Source organism: Stigmatopora argus, chromosome 15 (genome assembly GCF_051989625.1).
Source record: "Stigmatopora argus isolate UIUO_Sarg chromosome 15, RoL_Sarg_1.0, whole genome shotgun sequence".
Taxonomy (NCBI): Eukaryota; Metazoa; Chordata; class Actinopteri; order Syngnathiformes; family Syngnathidae; genus Stigmatopora; species Stigmatopora argus.
This window is the reverse complement of record NC_135401.1, coordinates 11,974,908-11,990,135: the sequence shown is the minus strand read 5'-3', so window position 1 is coordinate 11,990,135 and position 15,228 is coordinate 11,974,908. Positions and strand designations below refer to the sequence as shown.

The window sequence follows — 15,228 nt, the reverse complement described above, 5'->3', positions numbered from 1 at the left end:
TACTCCAGTACCAAATGTCAATCAACTACCTGTACTAGATGTGGAAAATGGATGCTCGATAGCCAGCTGAATAAGGAACTTGCTCTTGCGCTGTATAGCCCCTGGTTTGTTAATAATAATAATAATCGGACATGGGCTTTGTCATCATCATTGACTCGACAAAAAGCCTAATTGTCATCATACCCAGCTGCGTATGACGAAATTGTTAATTTTTTATTGTGGGAGGAGCATGGCAGGAACACATTTTTATTGACGTTAGTAGATACTCTATTTTGTCTTACACAAAAATAATCGTGCCAAGTGAGGAGAGTAATACTCAGCAATTCGGTACTAAATTGCTCACTCTCTTTGCAACCTGTTTGCACGCACCTTTATACATATTTCATGTATTTAGAAACAAATCATAGGAAGACCTTAACCACATAAGTTAGCTCACCGATGTTAGTCTCCCAATATCTCAATCCATGTACGTATGAAAAAAAATGTGGGATTCACCAGTTGAAAGCAATAATCATGCCTGCTACCGTCAACAATGTACTCATAATTGCATCTAATGGCAAGATAACTTCTACCGGCCACTGGTATGCTGCTGATTTATTTATTTTATGTAATCTTGCTCTTTGTGCATGGTGTTGTGTATTAACTTAAGTGCATTGCTTCTCTGGTGGGTTTGCCTGGTGTGTCGTGGCTTTTTTTTAACAATTGGTCATTCACTTACTCGAGGGCTCCCGTACATTTACATTAAGATTGCTCATACGCAACAAAGTTCCACATTTTAATTGAAGTACTATAATGTTAGTAAAACAATTTTATAATTCTCCACATTACTCCACATATTTTACTATGCTTTTATTACTGTGATAGTGCTAGCTATGTATTTATCTAATTGTTTACACAGTTTATCCCTGCTTAAATTCAATTTCTCTCTATGTATGTAGCCAACAAAGAGGAGGTGCAACAGAAGGCACGCCCAGTCTCCACTGACATTGGAAACAACAATCCTAATTTCTCTGATTTGATGGATGAGTTCATCCAGGAAAGGCTAAGAGCTAAAGGAACAGTGGTCAGTACCCAAACATGTACACACAAGCAATGTTCCCTCTAATTTTTTGTTTGTCTGGGCAGAAAGACAACCTCCCTGAGCACACTGAGTACCGGTGTGAGCAACATCATCATCATTACTCACTATGGGCACACACCAGTATCACACCTGCCATAAGCAGGTGCATGTCTACTACACATAAATGATTTAGTTATAATAAAATGTAATGATTAATATCTATGAATGGGCGGCCCGGCGGATGAGTGCTTCGCGCGTCGGCCTCACAGCTTTAAAAAAATAATAAAAAAATTGGGATTTTATTTTGTGCGCTCCATATGATTTGCTGTGCGCAGAGAAGACGAGAGTAGTGCGCAATTGCGCACGCGCGCAGCTTAGAGGGAACATTGCACACAAGTGTCACATTTAGTTTTTATATTCAAAGGTTTTTTTTAATACCTAAAAAAAAAAATCTCTCTTATACCCCATTACAGTTTTTTTTGCTTTAGTTGTCATGATTTCTTCTCTGTACAGGAGCGCCGTGGCAGCAGTCCAGGTAGTTTAGAAGTTCCTCAAGACCTGCCTGAGTTATTAGAGGCTGCCCAGAGTCCTGGATCTCGACCTCCAGATGACCTCAGACCAATTGATGATCCTGGAGTTCCTTCAGAGTGGACATCTCCTGCCAGTGCCAGTGGCTCAGATGTTGTCAGTTCTGACAGCCAATCTGACTCGTTTAATGCATTTCAATACCCTACATGCAAGTTTGATAGTGAGTATTTAACATTTAATGACTAGCTATGATATAGCAACCTAATGCTCCCTCAAAATTCTTCTCCTTGCTTGGCTATACAGAGAATGAAATCATGGTATGTTTCCATCCAAATTGAACTCATTGACTCCCATTGACCGATGCCAGACGCACAGTTCATTCGCCTCTTCCGAGATAAAATGAATCGGTTGTCTTTCGTTTTCAATGGCAGCCAGTGAAATAATTGGCATTATATCATGCAAAGAATACACAAAACAACTAAAACAGCAGCCTTCTGTTGTCTGTGATCGTCAAAGATGCTCACATTGTGAGTGAGAATGTTAAATCAATCAAATCTGACAGCTTAGGGTCAGCAAAATCATATGCCTCAGTTTTTAGAGGCCACATTGCCGCAATATTGAATATTATCCTAGACTTGTAGTAAGATTGATGTGTTTTTTTCGTTGTTCAATTTTGTGTTATTGTTAACATGCATTTCTTGCTGTTGGTTTATACCTGTAAAGCAGGGGTGTCAAACTTGGGTTGCTTCGCGGGCTACATTAACGTCAACTACATTTCATGTGGGCCGGACCATTTTAGATCCAATATTTGGATTTTTTTTTTTAATTGGATTAAAAGAACTGGGTCTAAAGCCCTAAATAGTCAGTTTTTATAGATCTAAAGCAATGTTTATTTGAGCTTTTTTTTCTTAGAAATGGAAAATTTCTTTTAATAATGTTTTTCATTTCAAATGGAAACAAAATATATTTTTTAATTATGTTCAATATTAAAGTGGAAAGCGGAAAATATCTATATATATTTTTTTAGATCTTACAAAATAAAATTGGATTGCAAATATTGCAATGATTGATTTTAAAAAGGGGAAAATCAGGAAATGTAATGTACATCTATAATCATTTGAATTTGATCCTAAAACAGAAAGTCGGCACTCATGATTTACTTTCTTGGACCGCACAAAATGATGCAGCGGGCCAGATTTGGCCCCCGGGCCGCCACTTTGACACCTGTACTGTAAACAATATCTCACCACATTTTGGCTGTGTAGTTGCTCTCTGTTTTCTTAATTTTCAGTATTTTTAAGCTTAAACAGGAGAAAACTTACGTGTATTCCACTTTCCCATTGTGTAGATTTTGCGTTTAATTCTGAACTCTGTGGCGGCGAAGATGGAGGAAGCTCGTTGGACCAGGACAGTATGGGAGGTGGTGTTGCCTGTGATGAACATGAAGTAGCAAGTTTGACAACGCTTCATATTGACTCTGAGACCAGTAGCCTTAGCCACACAGTCACTGTCACCGGTTTGTGTATTAAACTATGTTAAGCTCTTTAAAACACATTGTATTTTTAAATCTGTGTCAACTGTTTTTGTACTTTATTACATTAGGGGAAATATTTTTTTAAATGATTCTAAGCTAATTTGTGCTTTTTATTTCAAGGTTCAGAGAGTGCATCTCCCATGCATTCTCTCGGGTGCTCTCGTTCCCAGACCCCCTCCCCGGCGACATTAACAGCGGAGCACACCACACGTACACACTGTCACTCACACACACACTTGCAACTGGATGAAAAACTTCACAATTCTGTGCTTCAGACTCCTGATGATCTAGGTAATGTTTTTTTTTTGTGTTTTCTTTTTTTAAAGCAGAAACAAAATTGACCATTGTCATTTGGATTAATTTTAGAAAACACTGAATTCCCCGGGGAGGATTGCAGCGTCATGGCAGGTGGCTCCCTCATTGGATGGCATGCAGATGTTGCGACAGTAATGTGGCGGAGAATGCTGGGTATCCTAGGGGATGTGAATTGCATCAAAGACCCAGAGATCCATGCTCAGGTGTTTGACTACCTGTGTGAGCTTTGGCAAAACCTTGCAAAGGTGTGTAAAGAGACACTAATGTCACAAACCACTCTAAAATAACTATTTCTAATCCAGTTTTCATTTTTCTACAGATCAGAGATAATTTGGGAATTTCTCATGATAACCAGTCATCTCCACCACCACCTGTTTTGATCCCACCTCTTAGAATCCTTACTCCATGGCTCTTTAAGGTAGGTAGGACTGAGAAGTGGGCTAAAAATAGTTCAACAAAGAAAGACAAAACAGGCTTTTCCTCGCATCGTGGGCCCAGGAGATCAGAGTAAAAGGTGGAGACAACTACACCAAAATGTATTTTGAATTTATAATAGACATGATACCATATAAGGAATTGTTTCCAGGGACAGCGTCATTTAGTGCATGCAGGTGTTTAGTAACTTTCCATTGATAGTGAAGTATAGCAAAGTAAACAATTAGAAAATGAGTTTTTTATATAGTAACAAATACCTATATTCAATAGCCTTGTCACCGTAGCTACGATTCTCAATAACCAGATTTATGTCTCTCACATATATAATTGCCCTAATCTGATAATGTAAAAAATACGTGCCTTCTCACCCAGGCCACCATGTTGACTGAACGTTACAAACAGGGAAAGCTTCATGCCTATAAGTTGATCTGCAGGATAATGAAAAGACGTCAAGATGTGTCACCAAACACGGACTTTCTTACTCACTTTTACAACATCATGCATCAAGGACTGCTGCACCAAGACCAGGTACTAGAATTACTATTTGAATTGGCCTTCATTCAAATTTGCATTTAAAATGAATGACCAGCAAATATAGTGTGACTACGGCTCTGTTTTTTCTCAATTTAGGACATTGTGAACACCATCATCAAGCATTGCAGTCCCAGGTTCATCAGTATTGGTCTTCCTGGAGCCACAATGTTGATTCTTGATTTTATCATCGCAGCTTCACGAGTAACCTCTTGCTCATCATTAAATGTAATCATATTGAAAGTTGTTTTATACACGCAATGTAGTTTAACTCATTGGCTGCCATTGACGGCGATAGCGAACCAACCCGTTTTGACCGTGTGATGGCTGGCAGCAATCATTAGAACAATCCAGCCCCCCACTCAAATTTGATTGAACGTCTTTCGCTGTCAGTGGCAGAAAAACATACTCAATACCAGCCACTTAAAATACATTTGATGTCTTTGTTAATGGCACCGATTGAGTTAAGAAGCTACCACTTTACATAGTTTCTTTAGAATTGTACAGCTCATGCCAAAATAGAAGATATCAATACCACAGAGCTTTTTTTTCCATTTTCTACAATATATTTTAAAACCTCTTCTATTTTTGTTTTAATATAAAATACAATGGATCCTTGTCAGAGCTGGGTGACATCCTCTCATCTTCAAATTCTAAAAAAAACATCTTTATTGGCTCAGAATGTATTAAGTACACCGGCAATTTGTCTAGCTAGTTTGAGCCACTCTTATTTTGGAACAAATGTCTCAATTGTGTGGAGTCAGTGTGAAATAATAATTAACAATAATTCTTTAAAAAAACAAATAAAAAACAAAAACAGATGCATATCAAGAACTTCATGAAGAGCCATGCTTACTGAACTGTTAATATTGCATTGTCAAAAAGAGGTAATATTATCTCATCTCATTTTCTAAACCGCTTTATCCTCACTTGGGTCGCGGGGGGTGCTGGAGCCTATCCCGGCTGACTTCGGGCCAGAGGTGGGGGACCCACCCACACTCACACTCATACCTAGGGACAATTTAGAGTGTCCAATCAGCCTACCATGCATGTCTTTGAAATGTGGGAGGAAACCGGAGTTCCCGGAGAAAACCCACGAATGCTCAGTGAGAACATGGAAACTCCATACAGGTGGACCTTCCTGGATTTGAACAGTTAACATTATCAATACCTCAATTATCTGTGAAATAAGACAAGACAAGAAAAGAAATAGCTTTGTGGAAAAAAAGATCTAATTTGGACTTGCTTCTTCCCGACTTTCACGTGAAAATATTATTTTCTTTATTCTTTTCAGGCTCCAAGAGTAGAAGCCCAGATCCTTCTCGGATCTCTTGTCTGTTTTCCAAATTTCTTTGGGGAACTTCCTGCCCTTCACCCCACCACAGCTGATGTCGCACTTACAAAATTCCCTGATGTCAAGGTAAATTGACAGTAATCCATAGTGATTTTTTCTTTGGTGCTCAAAAAAGTAGACTTATTCAAAACATTTAAGCTAAACTAAGCAAACAAACAAAAAACTCCAGCCACTCCAGGTCCGTACAAACCCACTGCAGAGCATGTCCTCTCTTCACTTGTGTCACACTTAACAAATTCATGTTTTATGAATCATTTTTGTAACGGTCAAAGGGAAAAAAAATGTTGTTGTTGTTGCTTTATGAACACTTAATGTCATGCATGGCAGTGTCTCAGGCTTGCTTAATGTTTCTGTACTAGGCAGAAATGTTTTGAATCACTAAGCAGCCATTATTTCCAAAGAGACAGGAAGTGTTTGTGTATGTAATATGAACATATCATCAAGTTTTTAAGTGCACATCAACTGATCTTGAGACCAATTACATACTTCTTTGTTTTTCAGGAGCACATTGTCAAAACTATACTGACCTCAGCCAGGGATGAACCTTCGGCTCCTGCAAGGTAAACGCATGACTTTTCTTAGGCTAATTAGACGTTAGCAAGACCAGGACAACAAACCGATAATAAGCTTTGAAAAGAGGGAAAATCGCAATTTGCATAATCTCACTTCACATATTTGTGACATCAAGATGAGTGAGATACAATTAGTCATTATTTTTATTTAATTTTATTTTATTTGAATCTGTCAGGTGTGTAGCTTTGTGCAGTCTGGGCATTTGGCTGTCTGAGGAGCTGGCTCACGGGACTCAACATCCACTAATTAACGATGCTCTTAATGTCATCGGTGTTACTCTAAAGGTTAGTAAACATTTGCTTTTTACTCTAATTCAGTCAATAATATTCCAGCCATCTTGTAGAAATCTTTACATATTTCTATTTCTGAGAATGTGTGCGTTAGTGTGTTTGTCCATTAACATCGGACAAATCTGATTTGAATGCGGTTCCGAACAAACAATTGCAAATGTACGGATCTAGGATGTTACCGTGCTCCATTGAATTGAATTTGGGCCCCAGTTTTTTTTTTTTAAATCAATATGAGGAGAAACGGGAAGGGTTCATCAATTGCATCGCAGACGTGCACAAGAGACGGTTGCACTAACCACTTACTGTGGTAAATCCAACTATGGCAAAACAAATTTGAAAAAAAATCCAGCAAGTTAGGACCTAAGAAAATCAATGTCAATATGTATTTAGAAATGACAAGTCCTCTGACATTTGGCGTAGGCGCCTTTTGCCCCCCCCCCCTCTCAGCAGAAGACACTGGCGAGCGGTAAGGCGCGAAGGCGTCTGATTGGTCAATTCTGCTTCATTTCAAACTTTTCAGTGAAATTTTACTGGTTGCCTCAAGATTTTAACTTGGTTAGGACGTCCCCACACTGTCCCCTTAAAACGAAATATACGGACGCGCGTTTACGCACACACTTGGGCACGCATTTGCCCGGTTCTTACTGCTCACCTTGAAAATCAATTGGTCAAATGTGTGCTTGCGTGGTTCGCACACTTGCGTCCTTATATTTCGTTTTGTGGGGGCTAAGGGTTAGGTTAGGGATTATGCGAATCAACTACTTTGTCGTTATTGCTGGATCCACTTGGGAAACATTTCGGTATTCTTCTAGTCACCTCCAATAAGGAATGTCGGCCCGGCGGCAATTTTGTTCCGTATCAACCTCAATACGGAGAGGACATAAGTGGAGGCACCATGAGAAACTGCCGCCACAGCTGCTTTGGAAGTGGAGAGGCTTTGTCGCCCAAGCACGTGGGCTTCTGCTTGTATATAATATAAAGTCAATTTTGGCACTCAAAAAACTCAGACACAGAGCTAAGCTAGGTATTTGCTTCTTGATGACTCTGGGCAACAAGCAAACTTGTCGTGGGTAAGGTAATAAGACATGAAACATTCTCGTGAGGGCAAGTGTCTGACCTTAATGATGTCTTGGCTGATACTTCTCCAATCATGGTTGTTTTCTTCCTTCTGCTGTGAATTTAAATGAGTTTATCACCAGCCCATCCATCTGAAAAAGGAGAGTGGCAGGGAATGAATGTTTTTTCATTCACTACTAACCCTCCTACTTTAAATGAATTGAATGTCTAGCACAGTCAATGTGCTCATAATTTGGTTCTTGCTGCATTCAGTGTCTTATATGAACTTTGACACTGATTGCTTGGCTTGAGGATTCAAAATTGCATCAAACTGCATAAAATATCAGAACTCAGGAGGGGTTAGAGAATAATATTTAATGCTCTGCAATGTAATTTTCATATGCACGTGTTCATGAAATGTTCTCAAAAGGCACCGGAGGGTGGTGTTTTTTGTAATAATTGGTTACAGACACAAGTAATTGGATTTTAAGTGTTGCATATTCTAATGTATGAATGTATGAAAACCAAAGTGAAGGTCATTGAATTGCACCAAAGCTCTGGCTGCAAACAGAACAGCTGGGTTGTCTGTGGATTTAACATTGTAGCCTGGATGAAGCCAAGGTATGATGGAAAATGTTTCTGGAAAAGATGTTGGTTGGTGAACCTGCCTCAGACCATCTGAGACTTGGTCTGTTTCAGACCACCACACTGGGAGGCCTGTGCATCAGAGAGATGCTGTCCAAATTGTATCGTGTCATCCATAGCCAAGTGGACTCAAGCACACATAGACACACACGCACACGCATACCTTTTCCACCTTGGAATCCCTAGCTCGTGTATCGGCAGCCAATAGCCTAATCGAGCCAGTAGTGGCAAACACACTTGCATTCACGGACTCCTGGGAACAAACCCTGCACTGTCAATATGTTTGGTCTTTCTTCCGATAGGAGGTCCATCCAGGGGGGACGCTGCAAGCTCTGTTACAAACGCACTTATGCTATCGCACGCGCACATCTTGTCTACTTTTGCCTTCGTACCGGCAGCCAGTCGAACCAGCCATGGGCTCTGTGACATGCCCACATTATCACACACAATCACACACATAAAATGCTTGAGGGATTGTCATTTTTCCATCCACTGCCACTTGCTTTATTTCTCATCTGAGTGTATCCTTTGATCTAGAAGGATTTTTCTTTTGTAAATCATAATCCCATTTGGAGTCTATGCGCTGACTTTAATAGATGTTGTTATTGCAATATTTTTTTCTTCAGGACCATTAATCTTAATACCATTTTTCCTAATTTGAACCTTTGACTCATTGACTGGTTTTATGGATCACTTGATAATGACTGTACTCATGTCCCAGTCTTCCTGTAGTGAGTATATTGTCAGGATTATTTAGTAAATACACTTAACATCTGGCAAAATATAGAAATAAGGTGAATATACTTTGTTAGACAAATAATGACATCATTAACAGGACCCTGAGAGCCTTCTCCCCATCAGTTGCTTATCAACACCTATTATTGAGAGACCTGGAGGTGACAAGAAAATGGCAGAGGAAGGCAAAGGTGGGGGAAAAGGAGGCAAATTAACTAGAATACATGAAGGCTTCAAAGCCCAAAATAAAGAATAACTAACTACACAGAATCTTCCTAATCTGCTGCTAGAAAAGCGTAAATGCGTCCACAATCACGCCAACATTTCCCTCCTTCTGAACATTTATGCTCAAGACATCATGAATAGTAATTTCTTTCAAATTTAAGTACTCAGTCATGAATACACATTTTGTGAATGTTCGAGAATCTAGGCATGAAACATTTAGAAAGCATTTCTAAATCCATATCTAAAACCAAAATGTTTACTTACCTTTCAGTAAATAAACATCCAATTCTTAATATAAATCAATAAAAAATTTGCTTTATTGACGGATCAGAGTGATTCAAGAGCTGTTGAGATGAGCTTATTCAACGAGGATGTAATAAGGAATACAACAACACCCAAAAATGATCAGTATGGCAGCAGACAGTGATAGAGATAATGGTACTCATAACCAGACCCTTAATTGACCCAAACTTAGCCAACCAGCCGCAAAACACACTGGAATAGCTCTTCAGCTTGGCAATTAGAACCACAATTTCCATGGTGAGGCTGCAATCCGGTCCCGTATTGTTCCTGATCTCTTAGGACCAATTTAATTTTAGGGTTATTTAGTAAATAGACCTAAAATCCAGCAGAAAGTCGGCAGAAGGTGAATATAATTGTCTGTCGAAGAGTCTTCTCATGAAAAGCAATCACATCAGTTACAGGTCCAAGACAGGCTTCTACTCCAGTTGCTTATCATCACTTTTCATTGAGAGACCATGAGGCAAATTAACATATAATAACATTGTTAATCTAATTTCTTAAACACAACTCCACTAATTATGCTTACACGAACCTTGGTGTTCTCCCCAGTACCCAAATAAGAATGTGGCACTCGTGGCATCAGACATCCTTCACCTTTTGATCAGTTATGTGGATCATCTTCAGAAATTTCCAGTTGACACTCCAAAAAAGATCGTGGAGGTAGGACAAATTGATTATTATTCAGATTGTAAATTCTGTAAATTTTATGTACAGTATTTATGTATCCAAATTGCTCTGATGTTGTTCTTTCCTAGATTTTGATTGCCACCATTACACACTTGCTACCTACTACTGAGTCCTCTCCTCATGAACTGGACAAGAGGGTACACGCACAGTATGCAATCATTTGTATTTTGCTTTTTTAACATTGAGAGTATAACCTTTTACGCACATGTGCTGCAGCTGGTCGTATCGCTTTTGTTGTGTCTTTTGGACTGGGTGATGGCTCTCCCTCCAAAGACACTACTTGAACCTGTTCGAACACGAAGTCCCCCAGATAAGGATCAGCCTCTGAAGACCCTGCTCAGCTGCATTTATAAGGTCTACTTTTGATAAAATATCTTTACAAAAAGTACAAGTTGGGATTTTTCAGAAGTTTTTTCTTCTTGTGTTTCTTCAGGTCTTGCATGGCTGTGTCTATGGAGCCCAGTCTTTCAGCAGCCCCAAGTATTTCCCGCTGCAACTGTCAGATTTGTCAAGTTCAGACTATGATCCATTTTTGCCATTGGAAAGCCTTAGGGAGCCTGAACCGCTGCACAGTCCAGAATCTGAACGCTCCAGCAAACTGCAGCCTGTAACAGAAGGTATTTTATTACATTTCAAGTAGATATTTGTTTGAATTGTTTGGGTCAGAATGAGTGACTGAAACCAGCAGAAAAAAATTGTATATATTTGAGTTAGTATAGCTTGTGCGTGTAAGATCTGAGTCTGTCAAGATAAAACTGCTTTTGGGGCTACTTTGTGATCATTGGATTGGATTGGATTGGATTGGATAACTTTATTCATCCCGTATTCGGGAAATTTCATTGTGACAGTAGCAAGACGGTGATTAGACAGAACAACAATCTTCCATTATTATTAATGTGGCACCTATACCATTTTTTTTCTTATGACACTGATTCTGACACTCGGCTTTATGGTATTGGCCAATGCTAAAACTGCACCATTACCACCTTTTAAAATAAAAACTAAACAAGTCTTCATCTTTTTAATATTGGATTACTCATTTGACTGCAAAAATATTTTCTATCATGGCTTGGTCCGACACTAACTCATTGTCATTGACTGCGCTAGGCGTTAAATCCATTTGATGTGGTAGGCCTGGCAGCGAATGAACAAACCTGGTACTCTCCCACTTCAAATAGCTTTAATGACTACTAGTAATAAACTAATTGAAATTGATAGCAGAAGAATGACTGGACACCACGCTGCTATTTTGGGTAGATTCATGACTGGTTTAGAATTATATCTTGCTAAGTACATATTACACACCATCAGCCATCATTTCTTAGTACTCCCCATACCGATTATGGCATTTCAGTGCTCTACCGGTACCAGCATTTATAAAGATGCAACACTCATTGGTATAAAATTTGTTTAAATATGTACCATATGTGTGTTTATGGCTGATTCTTAAACTCTGCCAAATGCTTATCTTTATTTCAAATGGCACAAATCTCCACTGTAGTCCGGCTTATATTTTGTCCAAACATTAAAGTGTCTTACTGACTCATAGAGCTTGGAGAAATTGACCCACCGTCACCATGGCAGTGCCAATTATAAAAGAGTGAAGGGTTAGATGCGCATGTACAGACACTTTTGTATGTCCAAGTGTAAGTGCGGTCGGTCCCCTGCTGTGGCCCTCCAGGACAAAGCATTGAGTCTTATGACTGCAATGCCAGTTTGTCTTCACTTCAAATATTTTGTTATCTTCTTTTTCTTTTCCTACCTGTGTGTTTGTGCATGCATTTATAATTATCTTAATTTGGTAAGATCCTCTTGCAGCTCAGTGTGCGATAGCATTGGCTGCTTACCAGCATGGGGGTGGCTATGTATTGATCCACAATGTCTGTTGGAATAAATTCTAAAGTTTTGCTAGTCAATGTACACAAAAAATGACTAGTGTGTCATATTATTCACAACAGATTTCTGTTTATAGCACAGCATTCTCTCAGAGGACATGAAAACAACAACTAAAATGTAGATATCTCGTAGTATCGACATCTCCCCCACACATGAAATCTTTAATGTGTTGATCCTTACTCTTCTTTCTCTCTTTTCTTGTGCTCTTCTTTTTGTCTTCTTTCTGTAGTCCGTAGTCGTATCCAACAGGGTCTGGTGTCCATTGCAGCCAGGACTGTTATCACCCATCTTGTCAACCATCTAGGGCATTACCCAATGTCTGGCGGACCTGCTACACTCTCCAGCCAGGTACTGTTAATAACATAGGCTTTCTAACACTGCACACATTTATGATTTGACAATTGTATTTGCATATTCTGAAGCCTCAATAACTTCAAACTTTGGACGGGGACGACTGCAGCGAATGGCCAAAGTTCTGTTTTGTATTACAAACCTATTTTAGATTAGATTAGATTAGAACTTTATTTCATCCCGTATTCGGGAAATTTCTTGGTTGCAGTAGCAAGACAGACACAAGACACACGACATTGTAGACCTAGGTAAAAAAAACTGAAGCCACACACAGGAAGTCCACTAGCAAGTTTGATAATAATCCCTTTATTCATTCTTGATTTATTTTGAACACTAACAGTCAGACAATATAACCTTTGCCTAATGAAAAGGTACACCTACATTTTTTGGGGGGGTTCTGTGAAATACAGTTCTTTGTTTTCTTACTAGGTATGTGAGAACCAGGACAACCCTTACTGTGAGAGTGCAGATCTTGGCCCTGAGCTTTTTCACTCACCAAATCTACAGTTCCTGTCGTTGAATGGCTCTACACTGCTCTCAGTGCTACAGGTGACTCTTTTCCCTCAATGTTAAGGTACTAGCAATGTAAATATAGTTTATCTGCTCTAATGATGCTTTCCGAGATGTTTTAATTCAACGCAAGCCCAATATAGGATGGCAAGGAAACTACTAGTATCTGGTCCACTGAGAGTTTTTTTTTTTTGCATTTTGTAATTACTATTTAATCTTATCTCTGCATTTCCTAGATTCGGTCAGAGTCTGGTGTACCGGGAGGTGGAATGACAGCTGGTCTGTCCTCTGCCCCTGCTTGTGTTCGTGTTATTATTCGGGATGCAGCCGGAAAACACTCCTGGGATTCTGCTGTACTCTATGGGCCTCCACCATGCTCCCCAAGCAGCCCTGCACACACAATATTGACACACAATCAAACCCCTCATAGTGTTAATCTCCATCTACATACCCCACCCCAAAAGATCACAGAGGAGCGGAGAGAAGACAGCCAGGAATCAGACGACGGAGGAAGTGCAATCGATGCACAGACTCCCGAGCTGGAGGGAGATATGGATGAGGACCAAGACGTGAGCCACGTCGCAGATGAAGAAACTATGCGACAACAACCAGGGCTAGGAGAAGGAGAAGAGAAGAAAGAGGTGGAGGGGAGCAAGGAACAAAATGTGAACACGGTCGATACAGGCTTTGAGCAACTTCTATCACCACCACTGGCAAAACGAGTATGTCGGGAAGTGGTTCCAGCATGGAATACACTAACAGATGGAGATGATGCTCTGGATGAAATGCTGCAGTACCTTGGATACTCAAGCCCTGAGTGTCTACAGAGAGCCGGTACACAAAAAACACTTTGGAATTATTTAAAACGAGGCCACTTAGGATAACACATACAAAACTTAGTTGAAATGCATAGCTTAACTTTAGTGATTATCTTCACAGGAACGCCCCTAAATATCCCAGTCCCGCCTCCAGCTTGTGTTTCAGAGAAGCAGGAGAACGATGTCATCAATGCTATTTTGAAGCAAAGTGCAGCAGAGCAAGAGTTTGTCCTTCATGTGCGTTATTTTCATACAATCATGGGAAAATCAATTACTGGGGTTGGCTGGTTAGTTTTTAACAATTGGATTTCAGATGACATAACATACGATGTAGGAAAACAATATTCTGTTCCTATCTCATTTGCATTGAACATTTCAACCTCTTGTTTATGATATAGTACAGACCGAGACTGACACTTTTTTTTTTAAATCTAGTAGATTTGGCCTTTTTAATTTTACAAAAAGGGAGCCCTCCTTTTTGGTCACCTCACACATTTGCATGGCCTCTAATCTTATCTCCGAAGAACACACTATCAGCGTGGTTTATATTTTTCTTCTCAAGTGTCTGGAATTTCTTCTGTTTCAGAGAGGTGAGGAGTTGAATATGAGAGCAGTGAAACACAGCAAACCAGATACTCAGACACCTCAGTCAGCCTTTTACTACTGCAGACTACTCATCAACATACTGGGACTAAACTCATGGGAAAAGAGGTGAGGTTGCTGGATGACTTTGAAGAAGTGAGCTTAATCTTGGCACAATTAGAGGAAAAGACAAAACACAGTATAAATAACTGTCATGAAAAAGAAAATCGACCAAGTTTTTATGTATATCCAAATCTCAGTATAATAAATCCCGGCAAATATATTTGAATGTTCTTCTCTGCTGTTAGAAAGGAGAAAAAATGAAATCCTGTTTTTATTACAAAAAGATTATTTCTGCAGCTAAGGACTTAGCAAAGTTGTTGTTTTTATTTAAACAATTAAGAAACTTTACCAATAGAAAATTAAACACAGTATTCTTTCCTGTGCCTTTTGCCAACTAAGTTGGTGTGAGGGCTTAAGTCTTTATGTAAAGCAACATGCGACCTAAAATAATATTTTTTGCTAATTTAACTGATTTATGGCCGCCCAGGTGTTTAGTGGTAGTGCATCGACCCACAGTTCTGGGGTCGAGGGTTCGATCCCAGGTCAAGTCTCACTTTGTGAAGTTTGCATGTTCTCCTCGTACAACTACTCCGGTTTCCTCTCACATCCTAAAAACATGCATTGTAGGCTGGTTGAACACTCTGAATTGCCCCCAGGTATGAGTGTGAGTGTGAGGGGTTTCCCGTATCCTTGTGGCCTGTGATTGGCTGGCCACCAATTCAGGATGTCCCTCGCCT

General features: G+C 39.6%; 1 protein-coding gene across 9 annotated transcripts in view; it reads left to right on the top strand.

Moving 5' to 3' along the window:
- ralgapa1 (Ral GTPase activating protein catalytic subunit alpha 1) overlaps nucleotides 1-15,228 on the top strand; it is a 71,106-nt gene that overhangs the window by 20,815 nt on the left and 35,063 nt on the right. For all 9 annotated transcript variants that reach the window (XM_077620323.1, XM_077620322.1, XM_077620325.1 and 6 more), the window contains 20 exons: nucleotides 939-1,063; nucleotides 1,574-1,808; nucleotides 2,937-3,104; nucleotides 3,243-3,413; nucleotides 3,489-3,682; nucleotides 3,757-3,855; nucleotides 4,245-4,400; nucleotides 4,503-4,631; nucleotides 5,698-5,823; nucleotides 6,259-6,317; nucleotides 6,506-6,614; nucleotides 10,134-10,244; nucleotides 10,340-10,408; nucleotides 10,488-10,625; nucleotides 10,705-10,888; nucleotides 12,397-12,515; nucleotides 12,948-13,067; nucleotides 13,265-13,862; nucleotides 13,968-14,083; nucleotides 14,433-14,557. In XM_077620323.1, coding sequence (XP_077476449.1) covers nucleotides 939-1,063; nucleotides 1,574-1,808; nucleotides 2,937-3,104; nucleotides 3,243-3,413; nucleotides 3,489-3,682; nucleotides 3,757-3,855; nucleotides 4,245-4,400; nucleotides 4,503-4,631; nucleotides 5,698-5,823; nucleotides 6,259-6,317; nucleotides 6,506-6,614; nucleotides 10,134-10,244; nucleotides 10,340-10,408; nucleotides 10,488-10,625; nucleotides 10,705-10,888; nucleotides 12,397-12,515; nucleotides 12,948-13,067; nucleotides 13,265-13,862; nucleotides 13,968-14,083; nucleotides 14,433-14,557 — 3,151 coding nt within the window. The remainder of the gene's footprint in view (nucleotides 1-938; nucleotides 1,064-1,573; nucleotides 1,809-2,936; nucleotides 3,105-3,242; nucleotides 3,414-3,488; nucleotides 3,683-3,756; nucleotides 3,856-4,244; nucleotides 4,401-4,502; nucleotides 4,632-5,697; nucleotides 5,824-6,258; nucleotides 6,318-6,505; nucleotides 6,615-10,133; nucleotides 10,245-10,339; nucleotides 10,409-10,487; nucleotides 10,626-10,704; nucleotides 10,889-12,396; nucleotides 12,516-12,947; nucleotides 13,068-13,264; nucleotides 13,863-13,967; nucleotides 14,084-14,432; nucleotides 14,558-15,228) is intronic.